The 14,210-nt window shown below is 40.7% G+C and overlaps 1 protein-coding gene across 3 annotated transcripts in view; it reads left to right on the forward strand.

Annotated features, from left to right (window-relative positions):
* The first annotated feature begins 870 nt into the window (after nucleotides 1–870).
* Nucleotides 871–14,210, forward strand: part of Spag16 (sperm associated antigen 16) — a 945,274-nt gene continuing 931,934 nt past the window's right edge. For all 3 annotated transcript variants that reach the window (XM_021171958.3, XM_085838176.1, XM_021171964.3), the window contains exon 1: nucleotides 871–1,104. In XM_021171958.3, the coding sequence (XP_021027617.1) occupies nucleotides 984–1,104 (121 nt within the window). In that variant the 5' untranslated portion in view covers nucleotides 871–983. The remainder of the gene's footprint in view (nucleotides 1,105–14,210) is intronic.

The following is a 14,210-nucleotide window of genomic DNA, read 5'->3' on the forward strand; positions in this document are numbered from 1 at the left end:
AAAAAAAACAAGAATCTGAAAGATGGTCTGAATGATGCCTATGTATATACTTGATAGTATATACATATACTTGGCTATATAAACCAGAAGTTTCTATCACAGCAATGAGACATAAGATTGGACAAATTAGTCAATTTTCTCCTGCCCCCTCCTTCTTGTCCTCCTCGCTGTTCCTTCACTTTCCCCCTTCCATCTCCTCCCTGCCCTTCTTCCCTGCCCCCTTTCCCTCTGAGGTACCTCATTAGTTCTTAACTACATGCCCTATCCCAAATATCACCTATTAGACTTTATGTTAGGGTCATAGTAGCTCATAATTTTTTATGGATGGGAGTTTACCTCAGCAAAAATCAATGGTATAATTCGATACGACTGGGTCTATTCCAAGTCCGTATGTAGGAAGCCACGGTCCAAACAGATGTCCACATAAAAGAATTAAAAGATTGCTAGAAAGGATGTAATAAAGGTGAGCATCCCCACTTTTCATTGCTAAGGGTTTAAGGAGCTCCTCAAAAATGGCTCCTAGAACTTTTCCCACTTCTTCTAGAAATACAGAGACAAGTATCCCACCTTTTCTTAAGTCTTCCCTTCCCCAGAAATATTTGAGGTTCTCTACACATCTAAAAATTGAGGACCGAATTGGCATGTGATAAACAAGAGTAAAGGAAAGCAATGAAGAAAAAGGAAGCCGGAAAGAATGGCGTTAAAGCAAGCAAGCAAGCAAGCAAGCAAAAGGAAAACAAAAACACCCAAACAAGTAGCTTGTGTAAATGTAATATGAGTCCCTGGTTCCGGGCTTCAAGTCTGCAGTCTAAGCTTCCTGGGGCGTCTGGGGTAACTAGGCAACGCGTTGCTGTAGTAACTGCGGACGCGCAGAGGGCTTGACCCCGACCTTCTGGTGCCCGGCTGGTCGGGGTGAGGGGTCCCCGGTTCTCGCGAGAGTAGCGACGCCAGTCGGAGGGGCACCGAGGGGCGCAGTTGCAAGCATGTCTGCTCCTCCGTCTGGTGTCCCGCCGCTGCGGGTGCTGGAGGCGCTGGGCATTGGCTTGTCACCCACGGGCGAGGTGACAGAGGCGGTGACCTCCGAGGGCGCCTACTACCTGGAGCGTATCCTTCTGGTGGCCTTGCGGGCGGGCTGGTGACTGATGGGGCCTGCGCAGGGGCTTCCTGTCGGGGCGTCTGTGGACCCCATTGATGGAGTGTCCGTGGGACCTCCAGGTGGAGTCCTTTCCAGCCCAGCTCTGTACCAGCCGAAGCCATTTTTGGAGTGTAGGCTCATCTGTGGTTACAGTCATGACCAGAGTAGGGAAGCCTTCCAGGACCTTGTAATTTACACCCTGACCTGTAGGATGGAGGCAGTTGACATGAAGGTGGCACAAGGAATCTTCGAACTCTCTGATGAATGGTACACACACACACACACACACACACACACACACACACCCCCTCAGCATACCCTCTTAATAACTTCCATCAGATGTTGACATATTAAGGGAGATCTGTATGTATCTCTGGGCACCCTGTGGTCTTGTACCAGGTCTCTCCATAGGGATGCCTACGTTCCTCTGTAGTTTCCGTTTTGGCTGTTAATACCCTGCCGCCCCCCACATTGGGCTAATAAATGTTTGTGGAATGAGCTGGCAAATGCTTGGAAAAAAAGCAACAGATCATGATGAGCAGTTATGAATGTAGGTACCAGAAAAAAAAATGAATGATTTTATATGTATAGTTAGGTTCATTAACTCTTTTGTAAGTCTTTAGCCTTCCCTTCTCTAGATAGGAAATTCTGGATTAATGTCCACTGTTTAGAAGTAAGAGCCACATACTACAATAGATAAAAGAAAGATGGCTATCTATAAAGATGTCAAAGACAGTAAAAATATCTATTATTATTATTATTGGAATAGTTATAGTATCTTGTTTTTTAATTCAAGATCTCATAGATCCAACAGTGATCCATTTGGGGAGCTTTAACAGGCTCAGTTAAGCAGAAAATATGTAGTATTATATTGGATAAAAAATGATTTTTATAGGAGTTAAGTCTTGAAATCAATTTGAAAAAAAATGTGGGTTGCCTTAGTGTCATAAATGAATCTTTATAATCTGTTTCAGAATGTTCACTTTAAAGTTTAAATAAAATCATGTTATTATGTCTAATTTCATCTGTACCAAATATGAGGGTTTCCAGTGTTCTTCTAGTGAATTCCAGCAAAACATTTGTAAATCTTTTGTCATGGAAATTATTTCTCTAGATATAGTTTAGTTATTAATATAAGAATAATTGATAACATTTTGAAGATGTATTTTTAAAATAAACATAGGATTCTTATGAAATAAAACTTTAAACAAAAAATCAGATTTATGGAAATTTCTAGAAGAGCACTGAATTAAAACTGCAACATATTTCAGTTTTCCCACACATTTTTAAAAATCTAACATTTTTTCATGTAATATATTTTGATCATGCTATCCCTTCCTCCCAACTTCTCTCAGACCCTGCCCTTCTCCCTCCCCACCCAATTTTATGGTCCCTCAAAACAGAAACAACAAAAAAGAGAACTGACTAAAAAGTAAAACACAAAACCCCCACAAAGAGAAAACCCCACAAAATTGAAGTCAAAACTGGTGTTGGCAAAAGATACCCCAAGACCAAGTTCTCAGCACAAGGGAGATTTATTTGTCCCAGTAGGATAAAGGGCAGGGATTAAAAGACAAAGACAAATATAGAGAACAAGAAAGAGGGAGAAGGAGTATTCATCCTTGGGTGGGGAGTTGGAGGGGGTACAAAGGACCGCCTCTGGATAGAGAGGAAACAGATGTGGCCCATAGGCAGATGGCAGTTTAGAAAGATTTAAGAGGAAACCCTGTGTTAGGATGAGGTGTTTAATTTTGACCTGGCAATGTTGACTAGCTGAGCCAAAGGGGGGCGGTTGGTTGCTGGACTTCAATTCTTGGATTGGTCTTGGAGGAGGAAGGAAGTGGGAAGCTTTAGGAATGCAGTCTAAAGGTTTGTAGGAAGGGAATGGAGAAGAGCAAGACCTGTCAGAGCTGGTTGGTTGGCCATGCTCCAGCTTGCTAGAGTCTTTCAAAAACAGACTGGTAAAAGACCAGCAAGACAGAAATCCTAAACAAACGTAAAAGCAAAATGAAACAGAATGTCCACAAAAATACCTTTGAGTTGACCTTGTGGTTTACAGCTACTCAAGGGCATTCGACCTCATCAGGGATGTAAAATGTGGTGTCATCCAATGACACAATTAGAGAAAACTGACTTTCCTTTTGCCAAGTGTTATCAATGTAGGTATCTTCTTAGTTACGGCTGGGACCCTCTGTCTGCTGCCACTTCCCAGTGATGGGGACCCCATCCCCATCTGGCTTGAACCTGTATAGGTCTTGTGTGTTTGGCCACACTCTTTGTGAGTCCATATGTTACATACAGATCTTACCAAAATAAGTTAAATCACAGCTGCAGATGTAAGTAAATCTAAGTTTCAAGATTTCATTATCAAGTCCGTTAATTATCTGGTGTCTATGCTTTTCTTCCATCTCTTCATGGTTGGCTGATTACTATTTCATGTTTCAACCGAAGGATAGCTGGGGGAGAGCAAAGTCAAACATTTAACCAGTGGAGTTTGCTATATTCAGTGTTCAGGGAAGAGATTTAGTCATGGGAGAGGCTTTAACTCTTAGTCAAAATGAAGTTTCAGGATTAATTGAGAATGCCAATTATCCTTGTATCCCTGGACTCTCTTCACGTGCATAATTAGGAATTGACAGTATAATGTTATTTGACATTGTTTTGTAAGGCAATTATGATCGTTGTCGAAGTGAGACTTTCTTGGGTTTAAAGTCTATAGCCCTCAGGCTACTTCAGTGCCTAATAAAAATTATAGTATGCATAAGTGAATCAGAACTCCAGTGTCCTTTATCCTGCATATATATGTAATCACCTGTAATTTAGTGCAGTTTGCCTTAGAGTTTCCCTTACAGTGTAGGTCATACTCCTGGTACTAGATAATGACCTGCCAGTATTGAAAAAGGCCTCTGGAAGAGGTTCACTTGAGTTCTCCAGAAAATCATCTTCTACCCTTCTTAAACAGTGAGACAATAGGAAACTGTATAAACTAATGTGGCTCAGGCCAGACACAAAAGCAGGACTCATCATTAGTGTCAGCGTTTCAGTTGTGCTGAGTAGTTTTATGTCAACTTGATGGCTAAAGCCATCTGAGAGGAGGGAACCTCAATTAAGAAAGTGCTTCAGTTGAGATTAGGTTGTAGGCAAGCCTATAGGGCAATTTCTTGGATGGTAATTGATAGAAGACAGCCTACCCCATTGTGGTTGGGGCCATCCCTGGGCTAGTGGTCCTGGGTTCTATAAGAGAGCAGGCTGAGCACTCCAAAGGGAGCAAGTCAGCAAACAGCACTCCTCAGTGGCTTCTGCATCAGCTCCTGCCTCCTGGTTCCTACCCTGTTTGAGTTCCTGTCCTGACTTCCTTTGATGCTGAATGTGTAAGCCAAATAAACTTTCTCCCTGAGCTTGCTTTTGATCATGGTGTTTCATCACAGCAATAGAAACCCTAACGAAGACAGTTGTCAACTGGTATACGTGGAAAGAGGAACCTCAGTTGCAGAATTGTCTAGGTCAGTTGACCTGTGACCATGTCTAAAGGACATTCTCTCTCTCCCTCTTTTTCTCCTTCCTTCCTTTCTTTTCCTTCCCTTTCCTCCCCCCATCCATCTTGCTCCCTCCCTCCCTCCTTTCCTCCCTCCTTCCCTCCCTTCATCCTCCCTCTCTCTTTCCCCCTCTCTCTCCTTCCTTCCTTCCTTCCTTCCTTCCTTCCTTCCTTCCTTCCTTCCTTCCTTCCTTCCTTCCTTCCTCCCTCCCTCCCTCCCTCCCTCCCTCCTTTCCCTCCTTCCCTCCCTCCCTCCCTCCCTCCTTTCCCTCCATCCCTCCCTCCCTCCCTCCCTCCCTCTCTTTGTTTTCTATTGAGACAGGGTTTCTCTGTGTATGTCTGGCTGATCTGGAACTCACTCTATAGACTAGGCTAGTCTGAAACTTACTGCAATCTTCCTGCCACTGCCTCCTGAGTGCTGACAGGGCATTTCTTGATTGTTAGTTGATGCAGGCAGGCCCAAACCACTACTTCCTGCCATCTCTAGGCATATGTGGCTAGCTGTATAAGAAAGGTTGCTAAGCAAACCAGAAAACCAAGTCTATAAGCAGTGTTCCTTCATGGTTTCTTCTTCATGACCCTGTTTTTCTTTTATGCCTTCAAATAAAACCTTTCCTCCTCAAGGAACCACAAGGTCAGTGCCCCATCACAGTAACAGAGAAGCAAATTGGGAGAATATGGAAAATGCTTCTATTAAAATGCCTCCCAGGGGTTTTGTTATGGCTTAGGGAGGATATTCAGGAGACAGATCTCATGGCTGCAACAGTCTTCCTTGGTACCTGTTGCTTGTTATCACTGACTCTTGTTTCTCCTGTGAAGGGCTTCACTATGTAATTGCTTCTGTGTTTTAAACTTCCACAAAGTGAATTGGCAGCAGGCATGACTTGGCTTTTATCTTTGCTGTCATCACAGCATTTATCGAACTAGTCAAGTGATGTATGAATTCCTTGCAGAACTTCTTGTTAGAAAAATACTTGCACTATTATAAGATATCCCGGGATAAATTGTTGTTTACTGAACTCGCAGAAAGTCTGCCGGTGGTTGTTAGTGGTACTTTTAAAAGTCATATTTGAAGATGTTTCAGTTGTAGTAGTGACTAAGGACTGCCTAGAAAGGCGTGGCTGCTCAGGAGTTCCCAATTTCAATTGTTAGTTGCAGGCTGGGATACGTTTGTATTAAAGGGGATAAAGGTTAATTGATTTTGGTGTTACTTGTGAAAACCAAAACCTTTTCCAAGGAAGGAAAATGAAATTCACACTTTAGGAAAGGGAAGTATTATCTCTTTTTCTTAACTCTACTTCCCGACTGGTGTTTAACTATTTTGTCTTTCTGTGTATTCCACCAGTAAGAATTTAGGCTTAGGCTGTGTAAATGAGTTTGCTGCCTGCTTTATGGTCCCCACTGTCCCAGGAACAGTCATGGCTGAGTACAGTTAAAGTTAGGCTTACAGCATCTTTAGCTCTGGATACAGACTCAGTGTCTACAGCTGTCAAAGTAAGGATTCCAGAAACTGGAACAAGCTGAAGCTTTAGAGTGGTATCCCGTCTACGATAGCTGTTTTCTGTGCAGAGCCTCACTGCAGGAGTAATTTTCACTGATAACATTTATTAAATAAAAATTCTATCTTTATTGACTTTATTGTTGATTATTGTTTTTTTAACACTTGGTTATTTTTTTAAACAAAAAAATGTTAATTAACTGAAAAGAAGTAGCAAGTATAGTGGATTTACAGGTATCTTTCCTTCCCTTCCTTTATTTCTTCCTTCTTTTCTTTAAAAAATGTTTATTAAACAGAAAACATCTGTTTCAGAGTTTATAAAATGACACCCTGAAATTTTATAATATTGTAAAATATAATTGTGAAATAATTAGTGACTTCTAATTAATTAATGTTTCCAATTATCATCAGAAAATATTACGTTTTCATACTAGAATTTATCATTCATATATTTACATATATATATGTGTGTATATATATATATATACATATATATATATATGCGCACCACACTACCTCCAGTAGGATCTGTGTGACAAGTTCCACAGACTGAGGTGATTGACCTCAAAGGGGGAGGCCTCCTGGAACCAGTTGTGGAACTCTTTGATGGAGAAAAAATATTGAGCCATAGTTCTCATGGCAATCTATCTGTTTTGTTTTCTCTTATTCCTTTTCTTATTTACATGTTCCTGGTAGCCTAGGCCAAGATATTAAGTGAGAATAATGGGTAAGAAACCATCCCTAGAGATGGGGTCACTAACATGACCTTATCCCCAGGGAAACCAACACTTTATTTCCTAAATCATTTACAAATCTATTATGATATATAAAAACTTTCCCAACAATAAAATTTCATATGGCTACACATGTATCATTGGAGGAGGGTTTGGGTATATGGTACAGAAAGCCTTAACTATACCTAATAAAAAATTGGAAAAAACAAACAAACAAACAAAAAAAGAAAGCCTTAATTAGAAAGAATTGAAATAGTTTAAATTTACATATTGAAGATTTATAAAAAATCAGGCATTAGATGTTAAATAATAATTGATCATGGGGTTGGAGAGTTAGTTCAGTGGTTAAAAGCACTGACTGTTAAAGATTTATTAACCTGCTCCTGGAAATATGTCACTAGCCTTGGACAAGAGCCCCCACTGAATACATCTTTTTAGAATTGTTATATTTTGATGACTTAGAATGATATTACCTGTTCTGATTGTGATTCACTGAATACATAGTTTCAGAGTTGTAACGCTTGGATGATTTTTGTGCTTTACTGTGCCAAATGATTTTTGTTGGTATTTGTGATTGTTTCATTGGATATAGTTTCTAAGAGATGTAATGTTTGTTTTTTTTATTACGTATTTTCTTCAATTACATTTCCAATACTCACAAAAGTCCCCCATAACCTCCCCCCACTTCCCTACCCACCCATTCCCATTTTTGGCCCTGGCGTTCCCCTGTACTGGGGCATATAAAGTTTGTGTGTCCAATGGGCCTCTCTTTCCAGTGATGGCCGACTAGGTCATCTTTTGATACATATGCAGCTAGAGTCAAGAGCTCCGGGGTACTAGTCAGTTCAGAATGTTGTTCCACCTATAGGGTTGCAGATCCCTTTAGCTCCTTGGATACTTTCTCTAGCTCCTCCATTGGGAGCCCTGTGATCCATCCAATAGCTGACTGTGAGCATCCACTTCTGTGTTTGCTAGGCCCTGGCATAATCTCACAAGGGACAGCTATATCTGGGACCTTTTAGCAAAATCTTGCTAGTGTATGCAATGGTGTCAGCGTTTGGAAGCTGATTATGGGGTGGATCCCTGAATATGGCAGTCTCTAGATGGTCCATTCTTTCGTCACAGCTCCAAACTTTGTCTCTGTAACTCCTTCCATGGGTGTTTTTGTTCCTAATTCTAAGAAGGGACACAGTGTCCCTGCTTTGGTCTTCATTCTTCATGAGTTTCATGCATTTAGCAAATTGTATCTTATATCTTGGGTATCCTAAGTTTTGGGCTAATATCCACTTATCAGTGAGTACATATTGTGTGAGTTCCTTTGTGATTGTGTTACCTCACTCAGGATGATGCCCTCCAGGTCCATCCATTTGCCTAGGAATTTCATAAATTCATTCTTTTTAATAGCTGAGTAGCACTCCATTGTGTAAATGTACCATATTTTCTGTATCCATTCCTCTGTTGAGGGGCATCTGGGTTCTTTCCAGCTTCTGGCTATTATAAATAAGGCTGCTATGAACATAGTGGAGCATATGTCCTTCTTACCGGTTGGGACATCTTCTGGATATATGCCCAGGAGAGGTATTGCTGGATCCTCTGGTAGTACTATGTCCAATTTTCTAAGGAACCTCCAGACTGATTTCCAGAGTGGTTGTACAAGCTTGCAATCCCACCAACAATGGAGGAGTGTTCCTCTTTCTCCACATCCTCTCCAGCATCTGCTGTCACCTGAATTTTTGATCTTAGCCATTCTGACTGGTGTGAGGTGGAATCTCAGGGTTGTTTTGAATTGCATTTCCCTGATGATTAAGGATGTTGAACATTTTTTCAGGTGCTTCTCTGCCATTCGGTATTCCTCAGGTGAGAATTCTTTGTTCAGTTCTGAGCCCCATTTTTTAATGGGGTTATTTGATTTTTCTGGAGTCCACCTTCTTGAGTTCTTTATATATATTGGATATTAGTCCCATATCTGATTTAGGATAGGTAAAGATCCTTTCCCAATCTGTTGGTGGTCTTTTTGTCTTATTGATGGTGTCTTTTGCCTTGCAGAAGCTTTGCAGTTTCATGAGGTCCCATTTGTCAATTCTTGATCTTACAGCACAAGCCATTGCTCTTCTATTCAGGAATTTTCCCCCTGTGCCCATATCTTCAAGGCTTTTCCCCACTTTCTCCTCTATAAGTTTCAGTGTCTCTGGTTTTAGGTGAAGTTCCTTGATCCACTTAGATTTGACTTTAGTACAAGGAGATAGGAATGGATCAATTCGCAATCTTCTACATGATAACATCCAGTTGTGCCAGCACCATCTGTTGAAAATGCTGTCTTTCTTCCACTGGATGGTTTTAGCACCCTTGTCGAAGATCTAGTGACCATAGGTGTGTGGGTTCATTTCTGGGTCTTCAATTCTATTCCATTGGTCTACTTGTCTGTCACTATACCAGTACCATGCAGTTTTTATCACAATTGCTCTGTAGTAAAGCTTTAGGTCAGGCATGGTGATTCCACCAGACTTTCTTTTATCCTTGAGAAGAGTTTTTGCTATCCTAGGTTTTTTGTTATTCCAGATGAATTTGCAAATTGCTCTTTCAAATTCATTGAAGAATTGAGTTGGAATTTTGATGGGGATTGCATTGAATCTGTAGATGGCTTTTGGCAAGATATCCATTTTTACAATGCTAATCCTGCCAATCCATGAGCATATGAGATCTTTCCATCTTCTGAGATCTTTAATTTCTTTCTTCAGAGACTTGAAGTTTTTATTATACAGATCTTTTACTTCCTTAGTTAGAGTCACGCCAAGATATTTCATATTATTTGTGACAATTGAGAAGGGTGTTGTTTCCCTAATTTCTTTCTCAGCCTGTTTATTCTTGGTGTAGAGAAAGGCCATTTACTTGTTTGAGTTAATTTTATATCCAGCTACTTCACTGAAGCTGTTTATCAGGTTTAGGAGTTCTCTGGTGGAATTTTTAGGGTCACTTATATATACTATCATATCATCTGCAAAAAGTGATATTTTGACTTCATCTTTTCCAATTTGTATCCCTTTGATCTCTCCTTTTGTTGTCGAATTGCTCTGGCTAGGACTTCAAGTACAATGTTAAATAGGTATGGAGAGAGTGGACAGCCTTGTCTAGTCCCTGATTTTAGTGGGATGGCTTCAAGCTTTTCACCATTTACTTTGATGTTGGCTACTGGTTTGCTGTAGATTGCTTTTATCATGTTTAGGTATGGGCCTTGAATTCCTGATCTTTCTAAGACTTTTATCATGAATGGGTGTTGGATCTTGTCGAATGCATCTAACGAGATGATCATGTGGTTTTTGTCTTTGAGTTTGTTAATGTAATGGATTATGTTGATGGATTTCCGTATATTAAACCATCCCTGCATCCCTGGAATGAAACCTACTTGGTCAGGATGGATGATTGCTTTAATGTGTTCTTGGATTCGGTTAGCGAGAATTTTATTGAGGATTTTTCATCTATATTCATGAGTGGTCTGAAGTTCTCTATCTTCGTTGGATCTTTCTGTGGTTTAGGTATCAGAGTAACTGTGGCTTCATAGAATGCATTGGGTAGAGTTCCTTCTACTTCTATTTTGTGGAATAGTTTGTGCAGAACTGGAATTAGATCTTCTTTGAAGGTCTGGTAGAACTCTGCACTAAAACCATCTGGTCCTGGGCTTTTTTTGGCTGGGAGACTATTAATGATTGCTTCTATTTCTTTAGGGGATATGGGACTGTTTAGATCGTTAACTTGATCCTGACTTAACTTTGGTACCTGGTATCTGTCTAGAAATTTGTCCATTTCGTCCAGGTTTTCCAGTTTTGTTGAGTATAGCCTTTTGTAGAAGGATCTGATGGTGTTTTGGATTTCTTCAGGATCTGTTGTTATGTCTCCCTTTTCATTTCTGATTTTGTTAATTAGGATGCTGTCCCTGTGCCCTCTAGTGAGTCTAGCTAAGGGTTTATCTATCTTGTTGATTTTCTCAAAGAACCAACTCCGCATTTGGCTAATTCTTTGAATAGTTCTTCTTGTTTCCACTTGGTTGATCTCACCCCTGAGTTTGATTATTTCCTGCCAACTGCTCCTCTTCGGTGAATTTGCTTCCTTTTGTTCTAGAGCTTTTAGATGTGTTGTCAAGCTGCTAGTGTGTGCTTTCTCCAGTTTCTTTTTGGAGGCACTCAGAGCTATGAGTTTCCCTCTTAGAAATGCTTTCATTGTGTCCCATAGGTTTGGGTATGTTGTGGCTTCATTTTCATTAAACTCTAAAAAGTCTTTAATTTCTTTCTTTATTCCTTCCTTGACCAAGGTATCAATGAGAATTGTGTTGTTCAGTTTCCACGTGAATGTTGGCTTTCCATTATTTATGTCGTTATTGAAGATCAGCCTTAGTCCATGGTGGTCTGATAGAATGCATGGGACAATTTCAATATTTTTTTATCTGTTGAGGCCTGTTTTGTGACCAATTATATGGTCAGTTTTGGAGAAGGTCCCGTGAGGTGCTGAGAAGAAGGTATATCCTTTTGTTTTAGGATAAAATGTTCTGTAGATATATGTTAAGTCCATTTGTTTCATAACTTCTGTTAGTTTCACTGTGTCCCTGTTTAGTTTCTGTTTCCACGATCTGTCCATTGATGAAAGTGATGTGTTGAAGTCTCCCACTCTTATTGTGTGAGGTGTAATGTATGCTTTGAACTTTTCTAAAGTGTCTTTAATGAATGTTGCTGCCCTTGCATTTGGAGCATAGATATTCAGAATTGAGAGTTCCTCTTGGAGGATTTTACCTTTGATGAGTATGAAGTGTCCCTCCTTGTCTTTTTTGATAACTTTGGGTTGGAAGTCGATTTCATTCGATATTAGAGTGGCTACTCCAGCTTGTTTCTTCATGCCATTTGCTTGGAAAATTATTTTCCAGCCTTTCACTCTGAGGTAGTATTTGTCTTTTTTCCTGAGATGGGTTTCCTGTAAGCAGCAGAATGTTGGGTCCTGTTTGTGTAGTCAGTCTGTTAGTCTATGTCTTTTTATTGGGGAATTGAGTCCATTGATATTAAGAGATATTAAGGAAAAGTAATTGTTGCTTCCTATTATTTTTGTTGTTAGAGTTGGCATTCTGTTCTTGTGGCTGTCTTCTTTTTGGTTTGTTGAGGGATTACTTTCTTGCTTTTTCTAGGGCATGGTTTCCGTCCTTGTATTGTTTTTTTTTTCTGTTATTATCCTTTGAAGGGCTGGATTCGTGGAAAGATAATGTGTGAGTTTGGTTTTGTCGTGGAATACTTTGGTTTCTCCATCTATGGTAATTGAGAGTTTGGCCGGGTATAGTAGCCTAGGCTGGCATTTGTGTTCTCTTAGTGTCTGTAGAACATCTGTCCAGGCTCTTCTGGCTTTCATAGTCTCTGGTGAAAAGTCTGGTGTAATTTTGATAGGCCTGCCTTTATATGTTACTTGACCTTTCTCCCTTACTGCTTTTAATATTCTATCTTTATTTAGCGCATCTGTTGTTCTGATTATTATGTGTTGGGAGGAATTTCTTTTCTGGTCCAGGCTATTTGGAGTTCTGTAGGCTTCTTGTATGTTCATGGGCATCTCTTTCTTTAGGTTTGTGAAGTTTTCTTCTATAATTTTTTTTTTTTTTGAGACAGGGTTTCTCTGTATAGCCCTGGCTGTCCTGGAACTCACTTTGTAGACCAGGCTGGCCTTGAACTCAGAAATCCACCTGCCTCTGCCTCCCGAGTGCTGGGACTAAAGGTGTGTGCCACCATGCCCGGCTCTTCTTCTATAATTTTGTTGAAGATATTAGCTGGCCCTTTAAGTTGAAAATCTTCTTTCTCATCAACTTCTATTATCCGTAGGTTTGGTCTTCTCATTGTGTCCTGTATTTCCTGGATGTTTTGAGTTAGGATCCTTTTGCGTTTTGTAATTTCTTTGATTGTTGTGCCGATGTTCTCTATGACATCTTCTGCACCTGAGATTCTCTCTTCCATCTCTTGTATTCTGTTGCTGATGGTCGCATCTATGGTTCCAGATTTCTTTCCTAGGGTTTCTATCTCCAGCGTTGCCTCACTTTGGGTTTTCTTTATTGTGTCTACTTCCCTTTTTAGGTCTAGTATAGTTTTGTTCATTTCCATCACCTGTTTGGATGTGTTTTCCTGTTTTTCTTTGAGGACTTCTACCTGTTTGGTTGTGGTTTCCTGTTTTTCTTTAAGGACTTGTAACTCTTTAGCAGTGTTCTCCTGTATTTCTTTAAGTGAGTTATTAAAGTTCTTCTTGATGCCCTCTACCATCATCATGAGATATGCTTTTAAATCCGGGTCTAACTTTTCGGTTGTGTTGGGGTGCCCATGACTAGGTCGGGTGGGAGTGCTGCGTTCTGATGATGGTGAGTGGTCTTGATTTCTGTTAGTAGGATTCTTGTGCTTGCCTTTTGCCATCTGGTAATCTCTGGGGCTGTGCATAATACACTCGGTGGGGTCCCGGAACCAAGATGTCTGCTGCTGATGTTCAGGCAAAGTGCTCCCTCTCTGCTCGGACCCCTTTCCTTTGGCAGGGAAGGTGGCCGGATGTCTGGGGCCTGTGCAGAATGCACTCGGCGGGGTCCCGGAACCTGGATGTCTGCAACCAATGCTCAGGCAAAGCGTTCCTGGGCTGGTTGGATCCCTAACCTCTGGCAGGGAAGGTGGCCGGATGTCTGGGCAATGTTTGGCTTTTTAATGTATAAAATCCCCTGCTTGAGAGCTGCAAAATACACTCAGATTCAAACTGCCTCTGTGCTTGTTTCTGTTTGTTACCACCTAATCCTTACCCACCTAGCTTCAAGGACCCTCATTCTAGGGACCCCCCATACCCGACTGGGGTGGTCTGTGGAATATATATATATATATATTCAAATAGAAATATTTGATAACTTTAATGTGTATTCTAAACCAACAGCTATGAAACTAAACCCAGGATGCTCAGTATTACATATATTAATGCCATGGCTGTTTAGAGAGAAAAACTGCTTGGTGCTGTGTCCTGTCGTCTATGTAAACTTTAATGAATCACACATGTAACTGTAAATGATGAATTTAGTGCAGTAAATCTGGGTGAGCACTGAGATTCTTTGTGGCTAACAAGCTCCCAAGATGCGACAGGTCTGGAGCCTATAATTGGAGCAGCAAACTTTGAGACAAATATCCTGACTTGTAGCCATTATATTTCCAGATACTGTTGGGCATGCTGGCACATGCCCATGCTCCCAGGCCTCAGAGTTTTGAGCAATGGTGGCGCAGAGAGGCAGCTCCAGGGTAACTATTCCAGGCTCTGCCTCAAAAC

Source organism: Mus caroli, unplaced genomic scaffold (assembly GCF_978045245.1).
Source record: "Mus caroli unplaced genomic scaffold, Mus_caroli_1 scaffold_1, whole genome shotgun sequence".
NCBI classification, from domain to species: Eukaryota; Metazoa; Chordata; class Mammalia; order Rodentia; family Muridae; genus Mus; species Mus caroli.